At 53.4% G+C, this 18,233-nt stretch overlaps 1 protein-coding gene across 25 annotated transcripts in view; it reads right to left on the bottom strand.

Annotated features, from left to right (window-relative positions):
• The window catches only part of NFASC (neurofascin), a 188,582-nt gene that overhangs the window by 58,020 nt on the left and 112,329 nt on the right, over positions 1–18,233 (bottom strand). For 12 of the 25 annotated variants that reach the window (XM_014532536.1, XM_014532546.1, XM_014532550.1 and 9 more), the window contains 6 exons: positions 11,939–11,956; positions 11,119–11,224; positions 8,871–9,067; positions 8,288–8,410; positions 5,199–5,369; positions 1,065–1,115 (listed from right to left, as the gene is read on the bottom strand). In XM_014532536.1, coding sequence (XP_014388022.1) covers positions 1,065–1,115; positions 5,199–5,369; positions 8,288–8,410; positions 8,871–9,067; positions 11,119–11,224; positions 11,939–11,956 — 666 coding nt within the window. Of the gene's footprint in view, positions 1–1,064; positions 1,116–5,053; positions 5,142–5,198; positions 5,370–8,287; positions 8,411–8,870; positions 9,068–11,118; positions 11,225–11,938; positions 11,957–12,636; positions 13,191–18,233 lie in introns of those variants that run through there. The other 13 variants (XM_014532553.1, XM_014532552.1, XM_014532551.1 and 10 more) reach the window with 6 other exon arrangements.

Genomic DNA, 18,233 nt, shown 5'->3' on the forward strand with positions numbered 1-18,233 from the left:
CCAGAATCCAGCAAAGGTCCCCCGCTTCCTCAGGCAGTAAATCTCCTTGGCAGGATCTCAGTGTGGCTCCAGCTGCTTGGTGCCAAGTTAGAACCTTTGCCTCTCACCCCTCTTCGCATCCCCCACTCGCTGTTTACATTAGCACATGACAATACAGACACTTCCTGTCTAGTGGAGCCCACCACGCTGCCCTGGGGACCTGCAGTCTCAGCTTCGGAGGCCAGGCTGATGATGGGGGCCAGCTGTCTTGGCAGAGCCAGAAAATGACGATTCTTCTGGCTGCTCGGGGAAAGAGGGCATTCTCGAGCCACGGTGGGAGTAACCCAGGTGTGGAAGGAGCCAATTACTCCACTAACCAGCGTGAGCAACCCGTTGCGTGATGAGTTAGTTATGCCTCATGGAAACTGTTCTGTGACTTGCAAATGTGTGGGCCGGTGGGCACTGGATTTGCGCACCCTCCCAGAGGAGAGAGGGGGCCCCGGGACAGCACAACTTCATCCATATTCACCTTGAGAGAGAACTCAGAGCTGGACTCTCCTATTTCCCAAGTGGATTTTAAAGAGGCAAGGGGCCTGTGATATGGTATCCCCACTAGCTATGGCTAGACTGCAAGGCAGGCAATTCACACCCAGACACTTAAGAGTTAACAAAACACACACTGCAAAGCTCTCTGTGCTCTTTAAACCACTATAGGACCAGACTTACTGCTTCTTCCTCACCCTCAGTTATCCTCCACCCACCTACCACGGATGCCCAAGTTTCTACCGAACCCTCCAGGAAGCTCTTTTAAAGTCCTCCCCTGGTTTGACCAACTTGTGCAGAATTGACCAACTGGAGGCCTGCATGTAGGAGGAGGCCAAACCACAACATCAGCCACCTCCAACTCCCAAACTGGCTGCTGTCTTCCTTGCAAGCAGCGTTCTGCAGGTGGCACCTTGGTCCCCTGGCCTGGCCCGCTCTCACACCTGCCACTCAGCACGAGTTAATGACATGGTATCAGTCAAGTTAGGCAAACTGGGGTTAGGACAGGCAAGGTTACTCCCAAGGTTACCACAGCGACTCACCACTGTACATGTCAGGGTGGTTTCTTAAGGACGAGTCATTATAGGGGTGGTCTGCAATAAACAAAAGAGGGTGAGCAAACAGGGGGCCACAGAGGCATAAACGGGGGAGAACAAACAGAAATGCGAAGCCACAAAACAACCTTGAGCGCACCCGTGGTCTCTTGCAAAGGAAAGACGCGGCGAACTTGGAAAGGAAATACGCTTGGGGCAGAACAAGCAACACAAAACAGCCCAACAAAGAAAGAAAAGGTTAAATCCTGCAAAAGAAGGCAATTAAAAAAAGATAAGTTTCTTTTTAAATTAAAAAAATTAGGCTTGGCCCTTAACTGCTTGGTCCAACGATATTTTCAAACAAAGGAGATAAGGGTTAGTGATACCCTGGGGCAGTCTTTGAACAACTGCTTCCCATCAAAATCCTCAGGTGCCAGGCCTCTGGGTCAAGCCAGCTCTTGGGGGCTAAAGAGAAAGGAGTGTCAGTGAGCCCCGGGACAGGGCCGAGTCCTGTCTGAGCAGAAGCCAGGTTGCAAAGGGGTGGGAGTGAAGGAGAGGAGAAAACCGTCCAGAGAAACATTCGTCAGCAGAGGGGGAGACAGGGACCCTTGGCAGCAGCCGACAATGTGTGCTGACCAGCAACACGCACCCCCAACCTGACCAGTGGGTGCCACCCTGGTCTCCGAGATGTGTCTGTGGGCGGAAAGGCCTCCTTCTGAGGAGGCGAGGAGTGGTCCAGGGAGCGGGCAGAGCTAGGCTGAGGCTCAGATTTTAGGATTAGAAAGGGCATTTGGAAGGAGGGGGAAAGAGGAAGAGGGGGCAAAAGAGAGAGAGGGGTACATGATAGCTTTGAGTTCTACACTGTGCACTGGGAGAGGCCTGCTGACTAAGCTGAGACTCAGAAGCGAAGACATTCCTTCAGGAGCGAGACCAGAGGCCTCGTTCCAACACTGGGCGAGTAAAACCCTTGGGCACTGAACCTGCCGTGAGGAAGCATTTTGACGTACGGCACATGGTCATGCCAAGATTGGTAAGTAGCGTCTCCCTGTTGTGCCACCATCCCTTCCAGCCACTGGGTTCAGGTTCTGTCGGTAGCACAGGCTGGGGGTAGAGCAGGTGACTGGCAGCCCGGCAGCCAGCCCTGAGAAGCCGTAACTGCTCCCCCGCCTGAGGGAGGAGAGGTGCCTGCCAGGACGTGGGCCTATTGGAGGACAGCTCAACCCGGTCACAGCTGACTGGAGACTGGCCCTGTAGGGCTGCATGGCTCTGCATCCCAGCAGGGTGATGCTCAGGACTTAGCCCTTAAGGCAGGGTTTGTGTAAAAGGCCTGGCCTGTGTTTGGAAGCCAGCGTGGGTTTCCCTGGAGCTAAGGATGGACTTGACCTGCAGGGAAAGAAGAGGCGGAGTGGCAAAGGGTAGGTCTGGCTGTGGCTGGACTCCTGGGGGAGGGGACGGGGACGGGGACACACAGGGGACAGGCCCTTGTTCCGTGCTCCCACCCAGAGAAGAGACCCGCGCTCGGACTGCGCCTGCGTTTGTGGACCTGGGAGCACAGCTGAGAAGTTCAGGGAGGCCTCTGACTCCTCGGAGAGTGTCACTTAGACACAGATGTTAGGAGGCGGTGAGTGCTCCTGCAACTCCTCGGGGAGACCTCTTCCCTCGCTAAGGCTGCCTCTTGTTGTCCAGAGGCACCGGGTGGACGGGACCTGCTCTGCGTGGGACTGCACCCCAAACAAAGTTTAGAACTGATTCCAGATGGCAGTGCTGTGTTAGGCACCCCTTCCTTTACTGCAGGAAATACAAAATCCACTGAGATGAGATTTATTCCTTCCTGTGTGCGAGCTGTGGCAGCTGCCCCACCTCGGCCTCCCACCCGGCCTGGTCCTGAAGGCATAAGAAAAAGCCTGCGTCCTTGCCAGGCAGGGAAGGGGAGAGAGCACATGTGAGCTGTGCGGGTGCCTGGAGCTTGCTCCCAGCCAAAGCTGCCCGCCGCGATCCAGGAAGCCGGCAGGTTCTGCTCGCAGCGCCCAGGGCCCCTCGGCATTTGGAGGCATTTTCATTGGCACAGGAGACCCAGAAATGGAGCAGAAACAGACATCCCTTTTATCAGAGGGAAGGAAGTTTCTGGAAAGACCAACTTGTAAATGTGGCTGAAATCTCTCACTGCTTAATGCCCCAGAGGAGGGCTCTTCCCCACCTCCATCCCCGCCTCTGCCTGTGGGGCAGCTGGGACAGCGGAGGCCTCTGCCAGGACCACAGGCGGTCACCTGACCCAGTCGTCACACAGCAGGCTGACTGCAGGCCTGTCCCGGGCAGGGAGAGAGGGACCCGGGATGGCACTGCAGGCGTCAGGGATCGGCTCAGTGAGCAGCTCCTGACCTCCCCTCCCTCCCCCCCACCTAACAGCGCCAGCCGTGTCCTGGCCCCGGAGGCCGCTGAGGTCCTGGGCAGACCACGCTGTCCTCCCGGTGCGGCCAGCTGGCAGGCAGGCACCCCTGGCGTGCACCGAGGAGACACCTCAGACAACCCAGCTTGTCTAGAATAAGAAGGCCAGGGAGGGGCAGCAGCAGCCGGAAGTTGGGTGACCTGCCGGGAACATGCGGGGCTTGTCCCTGGGTTTCTGGCCATCCCGTTGCTCAGAACAGAGTGTGGGGACCTGCAGAGGCACCAGGGGGAGGATTAGAGGGGGGGGAAACCCGGGTCAAAGAACAAGAGCAGTTGAGAGAGAGGGGGAAAGAAGAAAGAAAGAGGAAAGGGGAATAGAGAGGAAGGAAGTGAAAAAGGAAAGGGGAGGAAATGAAGAGAAAGGAAAAAAAGAAAGTGGGGGGAAAGCAGGGGAAGCTGCTTCTTGTGGCTCCACCTCGAGGCCACGTGGGAACGGTGGGGTGGGCTGACGCTTGGCACTGCGGGTCTCCATCGGGGGCAGGGACTGGCGAGGAAAGGGGAGCGCTAGGGGGTCGCCCCACTTGTCCTGAGTGAGGCGTGAGCTCACCCAAGTCTCTCCCCCGCCTCCCATGTCCCTCCAGGAGGCACCGCCAGCCACCTGCACGTGTGGGCTCCACGAAGCCAGGGTTCAGCCTCTTTTCTCCAACCTGAGAAAGCTTCGCCTGGTCTCCCTCACAATTGTCACTGTCCCCAGTGTTGGAAGCATCATTCACAGCTGAGTCAGGCAGACTGAGGTCTTTGGGGAGGGGGCCTCTCCCTGGAAGGCCTGTTATAAATCCATGGGGGCAACCTACACAGCCTCGTTCAACATCCCGAGCGGGCTGAGGACTCGCAGCCAAAGCTCCAGGCCAGTGAGTCCCGGCAAGGAGTGTGCCCGGAGCTGATCAGCTCCTCTCTCCTCCGTGCCGGGCCAGCAACACTACCGTGGGTCAAGAAATGCCGATCTGCTTTGGTGCCCGTCGGACAGAATCAGGGAATAAAAATGAAAACAAACAAGACCAAACATCAACCTGCAACCTGCAAACGCAGTGAGTCCATATGGCCTGACATACACATGTCCCAGAATCAAATGCAACTCATGTACCAGGTGCACCCACTCGTGTGGATGTTCTGTGCTGTGGCTTATTCTAGAAATAAAGATAAGCAAACGATGATGAAACATAAAAGAAGTAATCGAGCTGAGTGCACGAGAGGGGTGTGGGTGAGCACCTAAAGCAATGCTTCTCCAGTTCTGGCGTGTCCAAAGCCCCCGGGAGCTGACGGAGCACAGGGAGGCGCCACCGGGCTGGGCCCGGGGACCGTGCCAAGTCCCCGAGGGCATTCTGATTCCCACCAGCGTCTGAGAAGCACTGACTCAGGGCAGGACCAAGCTGAGCTCGAGGCTTCCGATCAGGAGGGGTCTGAGAGAAGCTGAAGTAGCTCAGGCGCAGTGAGGCGGAAGGGTTTCTAGGTCAGCCTCGGGGATGCATCTCCCCCAGGCCCAGGCACCCGGGGCTGCTCGGCTGGGTGGGCTGCCGCCCCGGCCCCCAGCCCCGGGCAGGGCCTGCACTTACTGGTGAGGACCTTGAGGGTGAATGGGTTCTTCTGCTGGATGGTGTGGGTAAAGTGGAAGCGGGCATTGCAGCTGTAGTCGGTCTGCATGTCCTGCACCGGTGGGCTGCGCCCCGGCCCCCAGCCCCGGGCAGGGCCTGCACTTACTGGTGAGGACCTTGAGGGTGAATGGGTTCTTCTGCTGGATGGTGTGGGTAAAGTGGAAGCGGGCATTGCAGCTGTAGTCGGTCTGCATGTCCTGCACCATCACGTTAGAGAAATACAGGTCCCCGTTATGGCCCTGGGAGACACGCTTGTCTTGGGTGATGGGCTCCATGGCTGTAAGGAAGCAGAGGTACGGGGAGGTTAGCAGAAATGGTAACAGTAACAATAATCGTGATGTTTCTGGCGAGTGGGCACCTGCAGACGGCCAGCCGGGGCCAGGTGCTCCACATTATTACCTAACCTCACTCTCAACTCTGAGGAGGGCTTATTCCCATTTTACAGCTAAGAAAGCAGAGGACTGAACTGTTCCGTTGCATAAGCAGTGAGGGAGAGGAGGATTTAGACTCAGCTCTGCCTGCCCACCACGCCCATGCTCTATGACCATACTTTTCTGTCTCCCATTCACACCACAAGAGATCAGACTGGCCTGGAGGCCAGAGGGAGGGGACATGATCCTTCAGATGCTCCCAGATCGGGAGTCAAATTCACTGGTTTTATTTTTTTATACCCCGTCCCCCGTCCAGTCCCCAAGAAAGCAAAAAGCACTACCAAATATAATTGAAAGATGCATACCAATCAATGGTGCACACCATCAGTTTTAGGATGCTTCTCAGTTTTGGAGATGGGAAAACAGGAAATGTGTGCTTTTTAGAATTAATGGCATCATAGGAGTGGCTGAGAATGCTGACTACAGTGTCCATATATTTTTCAAACACTGTGTCTGATGTCAATGCAAACGGCCAGGTCCCCAGGCTATCTGGGTTGTAAAAACCTACTGCTAGGGCTGCCTACTCATAGCAAACGCCTTCCTACCCCCAGGAGCGTTCTCTAAGCCACCATTTCTTAAAGCACCAGGTTAATGACACCAACTTTCTGACGATGGGCTGGTCAGCCCTACAAATCATTTATCTCAGATTTCCTGTAGGCCTACTATGCGCAGGCCCTGTGCTAGGTGCTGGGGAAAGAGAGATGAGTAAGAAAGCCAGTTCCTGCTGTCAAAGAGCCTGCAGTCTAGTAGGAGAGACAGTGGGTAAATAACTGACTGCAATGCAGTGTGGTGAGTGGGAAGCCCGGATAAGCAGGGGATGAGCCGAGAGACGGAGCAGCCAGTCCATTCTAGGGGCTTGAGCTGTGGCTTGAAGGCTGTGTAACATCTATAAGGCAGAAGAGAAAGGAGCTAAGATAGGGACAGTGTGTGTTAAAGGGGAGAGCCCCGGAGAAGGAGGGTGGGGGAGGGGAGGGGCGGGAGGAGAGCTGGAGAGGCAGAAGGGACTGGATCAGGAGGGAACTGTGTGCCAGGGAAAGGAGTCCAGACTGTGTCCGAGGTGATGGAGGAGCGATGAAAGGTTTTGAGCCTATGATTGAACTGTCACATTTGTTTTCAGAAAGACCAGGAAGGCCAGGTATGGGTAATTCCCGTAACCCAGGGAAATGTGGGTGGGGAGATGTCAGTGGGGATGGAAAGAGAAAAAAGGCCATGAGATCTGCTCAGAGGCAGTGTGACGAGTGTGACGCAGGGGCTGAGAGAGGAGGTTCTGACCTGTTAGCTCACAGACCAACGCCCAGTCTGTGGCCAGGCAGCCTTCCCCACAGATGTGCTCGGTGGCGAGGGGAAGAGATGGACAATGATTGGGCACAAAGCCACTCCCAGTCTGCAAAAGACCTCACCTGCTGCCTCATTGACAAGGCGGCCTCTTTGGTGAGAATTCGGGAATGGGGAGCATGGGATGGCAGGCAGGAAGGCGGGAGGGGTTAGACCAGGGGTGGGCAAACTTTTTGACTCGAGGGCCACAATGGGTTCTTAAACTGGACCGGAGGGCCGGAACAAAAGCATGGATGGAGTGTTTGTGTGAACTAATATAAATTCAAAGTAAACATCATTACATGAAAGGGTACGGTCTTTTTTTTTTTTTTTAGTTTTATTCATTTCAAACAGGCCGGATCCGGCCCACGGGCCGTAGTTTGCCCACGGCTGGGTTAGACCAACAGTTGGATGCATACATAGGGAAGAAGGAATGGAAGGCAGGGGGAGGTGGGAGAGAAGTGGAGGGAGGGAGGGAGGGGAGCCAGGAAGACAAATAGCAGTCTTCTTTTCACCCTCATAATGCCCCCCCCCCACTTTAGTTTGAAAACAGAGGAAGAAACTGAGGTCCAGAGTGATTAAATGAGCCTCAGTCCAAAATAGAGCTGGGACAAGCTCTGAATGATGGTGCACCGTCCCCCTGCTCCAAAGATCCTACCTCCCATCACTCCTCCATCAGAGGTTTCATTCTCGCATGCTCCACTTCTGTCCTAACAGGAAGTGCAAATCCAGACCAACCAAGGGTTGAAAGAGGCTGGGTACCACCCCACCTTCAATTGGCATATTAAAAACACAGTTTTTGCCCTGGCTGGGTTGACTCAGTGGTTAGGGTGTCGGACAAAAGGATCATGGGTTCAATTCCTGGTCAAGGGCACATACCTCGGTTGCAGGCTTGATCCCTGACCCCAGTCAGGGTGAGGCAACCAATCAATGTGTCTCTCTCACATCAATGTTTCTCTCTTTCTCTCCCCCTTCCTCCCTCCCCTCCACTCTCTCTAAAAAAATAAATAAAATTTAAAAAATCAATGAAAAAAAATACCCTTGGGTAAGGATTTAAAAAACACAGTTAATCCTCTTTTTTAATTCTTTTTACTTTTGCTCACAAATATTACCGAGTACTTACTGTGTGTCTGGCCCTGTTATAAGTATTTTGGATGCATTAACTTATTTATCCTTATAATAATTCTATTTGATAAGTACAATTACCAGCCCCATTTTCAAGAAGAGGAAACCAAGGCCCAGAGATGTTAAGCAACTTGCTCAAGATCACACAGCGAATAGCAGCCGGGCTTAGGAAATGAGCCCAATCAGCCTCTCCACAGAGCCTGTTCTTAGCCACGTGGCCACCTTACATCTGCTTCTCACAAGGCAACCCCCTCCCCCCATTTAACACGCCCACCCTCCTCCCTAAGATTAAAATGGACATAAAACACCGATCCCCAAGACTTACAGCTGCTCATCCAGAAGATAACTGGGGACGGAAGTCCGGGCGGCGGGTTGCACTGGAGTGTCAAGGGGGCGCCTTCTTGAACCACCACGGGATCTAGATTTTCCTTGGGCCACAGGGGAGATTCTGGGAGAAACACAGAGGAGGATGAAATGTGGGTGATGCTGGGGCCGGGCAAGGAGGGGGGTTAGGGGCCGGCATGTGAGGAGGGAAGAGGAAGCAGGAGGACAAGCGAGACAGGAGAGAGGGCCAGGCCCCTGGTCCAAGTGAGGCAGAGAAAAGAGGAGAGAGGCCTTTGTCTGAATGGATGCATGTCTTCAAAGGCTCCTCTCCTTCCGCTCCTCCTGTGCCCAGAATGGCCGGTGACATTGTTCAAGATTCTGGTTTAGAAGCTTCCTTTCCAAGGAATCGTTTTGAATTGGGGTGGCCCGCTTTGCTCAGAGGCAGAAAAGCAAGCAGGACCTGCAGGGCCCCCGCAAAGCACCAACAGGCCAAGGGCAGGGGTGGCCCTTTTAGAATGACCGTCCATGCCCCACCCCCATGCACCCAGGGGCAGGGCATCTCCACCCTGCCCCCCCCCACTCACTGGACACCTGCAGGCGGATCCTATTGGACAGGGCTGTGCCGAATTTGTTGCGGGCGAAGCACTGGTACTCCCCCTCATACTCCTCTGGCCGCCCTCCACTGCGGAAGTCGATCACCAGGGTCCCGGACCGCCTCCTCATCGACACCCGGGGGTCCTTGGCGACATTGAAGAACCTGCTGTTTCGAGTCCAGTGGAAGCTGTGGACAATGGGGTGGCGGGGGGGTGAGGCAGGAGCAACAGTAACAGGGTGGGTTCCGGGCTCCAGGCGACAATCTCAGGACCCTAGTCCCTGACTCCGTCACAAAACCACACCTTCATACCAACGGGCCCAGCCGGACACAGTGGCAGAACCACCTGGGCATCCTGAATGCAGCGTTCCCCCCCACCCCCAGGTGAATCTCGGGAGCAGGTCCCCGACAGCACTTGCACCAGCCAAGGCTGGGAGTCATGCTTCCACGAGGCACATACCGAGCAGCTCTTGGGGCCTATGTTCTTTGGAGGCGTGGGCAGTGATTTTTGTTTTTTAAAATCCAGAGTCAGCTGCCCCTCCCCACCCCCCAGGGCTTCCCAACCTCCAGCTAGGAATGCAAACCCAAGTCTCCATTTCCCCCAGGATGTGCTGGTTTGCTCCGCCTGCCTCCTCATTTGATAACAGGCTCTAAAGCAGTGGTTCTCAACCTTCCTAATGCCGAGACCCTTTAATACAGTTCCTCATGTTGTGGTGACCCCCAATTTCATTGTTACAAACTGAACATAATTAAAGCAGAGTGATTAATCACAAAAACAATATGTAATTATATATGTGTTTTCCGATGGTCTTAGGCGACCCCTGTGAAAGAGTCTGCAGCGGTTCTCAACCTGTAGGTCGCGACCCCTTTGGCAGTCGAATGACCCTTTCACAGGGGTCGCCTAAGACCATCCTGCATATCAGATATTTACATTATGATTCATAACAGTAGCAACATTACAGTTATGAAGTAGCAACGACAATAATTTTATGGTTGGGTCACAACATGAGGAACTGTATTTAAAGGGCCAGAAGGTTGAGAACCACTGGTCTAAAGCGAAGGGAGGCGGCTCCGGCTACCTGTGGCCCTGCTCAGTGGGTGGGATGTAAGGCAGTGGCCGCACATAATGGCCCAGAAGGGGCCGTGTTGAGAGAAAAATCAGCCTCCATCAACCTGAGCCCGGGTTAGAAGCATGTCCCTCTGCTTCTCCTGGGGGGACCCGTGTCTAGCCGCCCAGGATATAGCCTTAAAGAAGCAGGAGCAGCCGTGGCCGCTCAGCGTTAGTCATTGTCCCCATAAAGGAACATGGGGCAGCCCAGACCTCAGAGGCAAGGTCACTCAAGCCCTGCCTGACCCTTCGGGGCGAATCCTGCTTCTCCCACCGTGGGCGAGGAGGCTCTGCTGTTCCAGGCCCACAGCTCTTACATAGACGGGGGGGGGGGGGCGGGGGGGGCAAAGAAAGCTGCCACACACCTGAGGCTGCACCCTGCCTCCTTTCTCCTACTGAACCACCGCCCCCCCGCCCCCCGCGCCGCAACACATGGGGTCCTGTCATGTCTGGGTCTGAATCTGGCACGAGGCTACTGAAAGCTCCAGCCTGTGGGAGCTGCTCGGAGGATGGGGGAGGATAGCACACCATCTCCATCCACGTCGCCAGTGCTTGCCGTCCAACAGAAACACACCTGGCCTGGGTGACCTTGAAAAGGCACTGAGTGACCTTGGAAAGGTATTGAGTGTCTCTGTGCCTCCATCTCACTTCCCTTCACAAGGACGTAGGTCCTTCCCCTACACAACTCTGTGTGTGAGGAACAACTTGGACACAGAGCCTGGCACGCGGCAGGCTTTCAACTCGAGACTGCTGACCCACGTGACGCTGACGGTGCACACACACACACACACACACACAAGCAGGGACGAGCTCAGAACACACTCGGTGAGCTAGGGAGAGGGACTGCCTCTGAGCTAAGGGTGGCAGCACAGGCAGCGTTACGCTGAAAGCCAGAAAGCTCACCTAGTCCTGGCTTTGGTGTGACCTTAAGCCTCGTAGTTTCTGGTCCCAAGTTTCCTCATCAGCTAAATTTCCTAATTTCCCAAACTGTACTTTCTGCCTAGTGGGGGCTGAGTGGGTAAATGTAGTTTCTCGGAGGCCAGCTGTCACTGGGCCCGGGGCGCGGGCGGAGTCGAATGGCCCCTGTGGCCCCTCTGGCTCGCCCAGCCGGGTTTCCCGCCGGCGCACTCACCTGGGGGCCGGGTTCCCCTTTGCTTCGCACTCGATCAGGATGTTGTCGCGGGGATCCACAATGTGGTCCTTCACCGACTGCTTGGTGATGGTCGGGGGCTGGGACACTGCAACAGGGCAGACGGCAGGCGGTCAGGCTGCAGGAACCTGCCGGGCCCTGGCTCGGAGAACGGCTGGAAGTAAGAGCTTCGGAAACCACACAGAAAAGCAAGCAAGCAGGGTGGGCAGGGCCCCATCCAGAGACCGCGGACCGCGGGGAAGGGATGCGGGTCAGACACCCATTAAGAAGAATCCCTTTACGATGTCCCCGTATCCCCGTGAGAAACTGAAGGCCAGGCTTCTGTTTGACCCACTCTTCTGTCCAATGCTTAGTACAACGTCAATGTTTGTTGAATGAATATAGGAACAAAAAGCAGCTAGATTTTCAGAACTTAGTGGCTGTGATGGTTCTGAGCCCTGGAGGGTCAACAGATGGCCAACCTGTGGCGAGGACGGAGCAGAAAGAGGCTTTAGTCCCCAGAGAATTTCCCAGGGACTTGTCTGAAGGCCAGCGAGCATCTCCTCCCTCCCGGTCCTGAGCTGCACTTCTCCGGGGCTCCTGTGCCAGCCGCCCTTCTCACCCGCCTGCCTTTCATAGGCTGAGCCTCTCCCCTTCCCGTGTGGTAAGGGACCTCACCATAGAGCGCTGGTGTCAGGAAGCCGCAGCAGGCAGGGCAGAGAGGCCAAGGATCCCGGCGTGCCCTCACCTGGCCTCCGCCCGCCCACCTTCCTGCCCTCCTACCCCCCAGAGGCACAGGTGCAGAGAGGCGCCCGGGACTTACGCTCGTTCTGAATGCTGGCTGTTAGTCCGGTGGGTTAGCATTGTGAGGGGAGAGAAGAAGACATCAGTTATCACACAAGACCAATCGCCAGGTGTCCTCGGGGCCCAGCACGCAGGGAGGAGGGAGACTCGGGATGGGGGGGGTACTGTTCCCGAGCTCTCTCCTGCCAGCTGCAGAGCTCAGTGGACCCAGCAGGTGCTTCCTGGAGAAGGCGATGCCTCCCCCGAGACCAAACCACGCAGTGGAGCAGAAAGACCCGCTTCTGACCAAATGAAGGTGCCCCCAGGTAAGGCCAAACGTCGAAAGTGGCAGCACTGCTCCAAAGAGGCTGGGCTCTGAGGATGCCACCACCACCTCTAGATGCTCCTCGGCCAACCGTGCCGGGGTGAGGCTGAGAGCCAGGGAAGGGGTGGATCCACTGGTACAGGACAAAGCCCTGAGGGCCCAGCGAGGCCCACAGACCCGCTCCCGCACTGCCCCTTGCTCTCTCTCACACATGAAAGCACCGTCTTCCCTCACTGTCTCCTCCTTTGCCAGCCTCTGGACAACTCCATGGATGGATGAATGGTGAGTGCCCTGCTCCCGGCAGAAGCACCCGGCCCTACGGGAATCCCACTTCGGAACAACTGCGGTCAAGCCGGGCCCAACACCCCCCTCCCTGCTTTTTACAAAAGAGATAAACGGGCCGGTGGCCACACCTGAGATGCCGTGTACAGGCGTGTATGTCTCTCACACGTTGACAAGCACAGGGACCACTGGGGGTGATGTTAACATGCAGGTTCTGATTTGGTAGATCTTGCATTTCTCCCCAGCAGCCAAGTGGCGGGCTGTGGACCACGATTTACATACAAGGTTTTAGATGGTATGTTCTTGGTGGGGACCAGGTCTTGGTTGAAATTCGTCTGCAGAAAGCAGCACACCTGTTGCTGTAATGCTGAGAGATATCTTTTCCTCGTGATTATAGCAGAAGAGACTACGCCTTTCCCATTTCACGCGGTGTGGATGTCAGCGTTGTGCTGACTCTTTCCCAGGGAGTGCTTCCTGGGAGAAGCGGAGGCTGCTGCTGAGCCACGGTGACCTTGACGCTTTCGGACGGGACCCTATGAGACGTGGACGAGGAGTTCAGGGACTCAGAAGGGGGCAGTCGCTCAGAGAGGCAGAGGCAGAGTTAAGACGGGACCAAGAGCTGCAGAAAGAGTCACAGGAGAGAAGACAGGCAGCAGAGAGGGGAGGCGGCGGGTGGCAGGAACGGTGGCCTGCTGTCCACGCTATCAGTGAGTGGAAGTCTTAAGAGCAAGACCCACGGAAAGGCTCAGAGTAATTCCTTCAAGTGGCCGGGTCTGTGTGGCCGGCTGGGGCACAAAAGGGAAATTCTGTCTGGCCCCCCGGGTAGGAAACAGTAAGACATGAAACGCTGGGGGCGAAGCAGAAGTCTCTGGATTCTAAACGTGTGCTCCGTGCAGCTCCCACAGAGCAGCTTCACCCGCTGGGGTTTTCTGGAAGGACTGAAAGCAGTGGGTTGGTTTTGGACGGTACGTCCTCTCACGGGGGCGTGGGCGGTTGGGAGAAGGGGCCACTTTCAGGAGAAGCAGGGCTGACACTTGACCCACCCCTTTGACCGAAGCCCAGGCCGCTGGTTTGTCATCTCAAGGTGTCTCCTGGGCCCTCACTCACAGTTGAAGGCTCTGGCCTCCCCCAGGACGGGAACCCTGACAAGGGCTCTGCTGTGCCCGGGGGGCTCGCGCCTCTTTCATCAACTCAAATGCTGGCTCAGTGGAAAGATCCCTGGACGTTCTCCAGGGAGTCAAATCCAGGGAAGGGAAGTCCTTGGTCAAGATCCCCCCGGAAGTCTGTTACAGGACTGGGGTGAGAACCAGCTCTTCTGCTGCCTGACCCAGAGCTCCTGGTACAGACCCAGCCTTGGCCCGATGGGGCCATGGCCTCTGTTCTCCTTGACATTCTGGACAAAGGTAAGTCAGAGGAAAGACCTTGAGGGAAAAGAGACTCACGGGACAGTTAGAGCGGCCGGGATACGGATACTCAGGCAGCTCTACTGTGCCCCGGCCCCACACTGAAATCAGGCCAGGGGCTTCTTGAGAAGCTACTTGCCTCAAGCGGTAATGACATCTCCAGCCACAGTGTGCCACCAAGGAATTTATACAGGGACACAACCGACCCAGAAGACAAGCAGCCACAGGGAGAAGACAGTGGGGACCACCTGCCTAGACCACTCCCCCCACCCCCGTTCTCCATCCTGTGTCACACCACCTGCCCTTCTCTCCTATAGAACTTGTTAGATGACGAATGTCGAGTGGAGAATACATTTGTTCTTTTGGCTCCCAAGACGGAGGAAAGTCTTCCAACAGACTCTGCAGGGGGTGAGGCAGATGCGGCCCAGTATTCATGCACCCCTTTTCTTTCCCTGACTCTGACCTGTGACCTCTGGGCTCATCCCTTGGAGGATGGAGTGAGTGTGAGTGTGAGTGAGCATTGAGCCCTCCTGCAGCACTGTTTGGGGTGACGGGGAGGAGTACCAGGCCACTGCCCTCCGCTGTGGGTTCCTGGGAGAAAAATGCTGAGTCCCCTGATGTGGGGAGAGAGACAGGGGAAGCTGCCAGCAGACTCTCTTTTTGGCAAGCCCTCTTTGGCTGATGAGGTGACTCTTTGCTTTCTTCAAAGGTCACACTGTCCTTGAGGCTGGGGAGGGGGTGCGTGTGACTCCGTTGGCAGAGTGATGGTGACTGGAGGCTGGGCACTTCAATGAGGGACTGTGTAGCAGCCCAGGGCTCTGTTCCTGGAAGCCTGCTGCACCCAACCCCCCTCAGAGCAGAAGCAATGCCCTATCTTCTTGCACAGAAAATGCCCCATATGGGGCAAGGGAGCAGAAGGGCACACCTGGCGGGGCAGCCTCTGGCCTGAACCCCCTCACTCCCCCTGCCCCCAACTCACAGGGAAAGTGAAGTGCCTAATCTTAGGTGGTGTCCCCATGTCTTGGCCATTGTGAAGAATGCTACAAGGAAGGGGGCGGTGCAGATATCTCCTGCCTTAAGCCACAACATGGATGGACCTGGAGGGCAATTATGCTAAGTGAAAGAAGCCAGACAGAGAAAGACACATCCTGTATGTTCTCACTTATATGTGGAATCTAAAAAAGTCAAACTCAAGAAATAGAATAGAATGGTGGCTGCCAAGGTCTAGGGGGTGAGCGGTATTGGTCAGAAGGTACAAACTTCGAGCTGTAAGATGGATACATTCCTGGAATCTAATTCACAGCATGGCAACGCTAATGAACAATACAGGCATACCTCGAAGGGGGTTGATTCAACAAAGCCAATCTTGCAATAAAGTGAGTCACAGGAAGTTTTTGGTTTCCCCGTGCATATAGAGGGATTACACTATTCTAGAGTCTACGTGCGCAATACAGACCACCATGACAAAGCCAATCTTGCAATAAAGTGAATCACAGGAAGTTTTTGGTTTCCCCGTGCATATAAAGAGGGATTACACTATTCTAGAGTCTACGTGCGCAATAGCATCATGTCTAAAAACAATGTGCATCGCTTAATTAAAAAATAATGTGTTGCTGAAAAATGCAAACCATCATCAGAGCCTTCAAGGATCTTGCCTTGACGTTGATGGCTGCTGAATGATCAAGGTGGTGGCTGCTGTAGGTTGGGCGACCGTGGGAATTTCTTAAAATAAGACAACCATAAAGTCTGCCGCATCGATGGATTCTTCTTTTCACTAACAGTTTCTCATAGCATGCGATGCTGTTTGATAGCATTTTGCCCACAGAACTGCTTTCAAAACTGGAGTCAGTCCTCTCAAACCCTGCGGCTGCTTTAACAACAAGTTTATGTGACATTCTAAATCCTTTGTTGCCATTTCAACAGTCTTCACAGCACCTTCACCAGGAGTAGATTCCATCTCAAAAAAAATCACGTTCCTTGCTCATCCATCAGAAGCAATTCCTCATCCTTTAAAGTTTGATCATGAGATTGCAACAATTCAGTCCCATCTTCAGGTTCCACTTCTAATTCTAGTTCTTTGCTATTAGCTGCTTTAACAAGTTTATGTGACATTCTAAATCCTTTGTTCCGTTTCAACAGTCTTCATAGCACCTTTACCGGAGTAGATTCCATCTCAGAAAATCACGTTCCTTGCTCATCCATCAGAAGCAATTCCTCATCCTTTAAAGTTTGATCATGAGATTGCAGCAATTCAGTCCCATCTTCAGGTTCCACTTCTAATTCTAGTTCTTTGCTATTTCCACCCCATCCACTGAAGCCTTGAACCCCTCAAAGTCATGCAGGAGGGTTGGAATCAACTTCTTCCAAACTCCTGTTAATGTTGATATTCTGGCCTCTTCCCATGAATCATGAGTGTCCTTAATAACTTCTAGAATGGTGAATCCATTTACTTTGCCCAGATCCACCAGAGAATCACTATCTATGGGATCTATAGCCTTACAAAATGTATTCCTTAAATAATAAGAGTTAAAAGTGAAAAGTATTCCTTGATCCATGGGCTGCAGAATGGATGATGTATTAGCAGGCATGAAAATAACATTAATCTCCTTGTACATCTCCATTAGGGCTCTTGGGTTCATTGTCAATGAGCAGTAATATTTTGAAAGGAATCTTTTTTTTCTGAGCAATAGGGTTCAAAATGGGCTTAAAATATTTCATAAACCATGATATAAAGAGACATGCTGTCACCAAGTATTTGTTGTTCCATTTATAGAGCACAGGCAGGGTAGATTCAGTGTAATTCTTAAAAGCCCTAGGATTTTTAGAATAGCAAATGAGCACTGGCTTCAACTTAAAGTCACCAGCTGCATTAGCCCCTAACAAGAGAGCCAGCCTGTCCTTTGAAGCTTTAAAGCCAGGCATTGACTTCTCCCCTCTAGTTATAAAAGTCCTGGGTGACAGCCCTCACCAGTTTGGCTCAGTGGATAGAGCGTTGGCCTGTGGACGGAAGGGTTCCAGGTTCGATTCCGGTCAAGGGCACATGCCTGGGTTGCAGGCTCGGTTTAACGTGCAGGAGGCAGCCAATCAATGATTCCCTCTCATCATTGATGTTTCTACCTCTCTCTTCCTCTCCCTTCCTCTCTGAAATCAATAAAAATATATATTAAAAAAATCTTAAAAAAAAAGTCCGGGGTGACAGCCTCTTCCAATAGCAGGCTGTTTAATCTACATGGAAGATCTGTTGGTTAGTGCAACCATCTTTGTTCATTATCTTGGCTAGGTCTCCTGGATAGCTTGCTGTGGCTTCTACATCAGCACCTGCTACTTCACCTTGCACTTTTATGTTATGAAGACAGTCTTTCCTTAAACCTTATGAACCTACCTGTGGTAGCTTCAAACGTTTTGTCTGCAGCTTCATCACCTCTCTCAGCTTCATAAAATTTGACAGAGTCAGGGCCTTGCTCTGGATTAGGCTTTGACTTAAGGGAATGTGGCTAGTTTGATCTTCCAGCCAGGCCACTAAAACATTCTCCACATCAGCGACAAGCTGTTTTGCGTTCTTATCATTCGTGTGTTCACCGGAGTAGCATTTTTCATTTCCTTCAAGAATCTTTCCTTTGCATTCACAACTTGGATCTGCAGCACAGGAGGCCCAGCTTTCGGGCTGTCTTGACTTTGGATGTGCCTTCCTCACTGAGCTTAATCATTTCTAGCTTTTGATCTGAAGTGAGAGACGTGCAACTCTTCCTTTCACTTGAACACTTTGAGGCCACAGTAAGGTTATTGATTGGCCTAATTAAAACACGGTTGTGTCTCAGGGAATCAGTGGAGCAGTCAGGACACATGCAACATTTATCAATTAAGTTTGCCATTGTATATGGGCATGATTTGTGGTGCCCCAAGACGGCTTCAATGGTAACACCAAAGGTCACTAATCACAGATCACCGTAACAAATAGAACAATCATGGAGAAGTTTGAAATACTGCAAGAATGACCACAGTGGGACTCAGAGACCCGAAGTGAACAAATGCTGTTGGAAAAATAGTGCCAGCAGACTTGTTCAAGGGGGGGGGGGTTGTCACACACCTTCAATCTGTAAGGAACGCAGCATCTGTGAAGCACAATAAATGAGGTTGCCTGCACTACATTATACTTGGAAGTTGTTAAGAGAGTAGACCTTGTAAGTCATCGCCACACACACACAAAGGTAATCACCTGAGGGGATGGATGTGTTAACTGATCCTACTGTGGCCATCATTTCGCCATTCACACATGTAGCAAATCATCAAGTTGTACTTCTTCAACTTACAGATGTTATATATCA

This window comes from Myotis brandtii, unplaced genomic scaffold (assembly GCF_000412655.1).
Source record: "Myotis brandtii unplaced genomic scaffold, ASM41265v1 scaffold898, whole genome shotgun sequence".
In the NCBI taxonomy this organism is placed as follows: domain Eukaryota; kingdom Metazoa; phylum Chordata; class Mammalia; order Chiroptera; family Vespertilionidae; genus Myotis; species Myotis brandtii.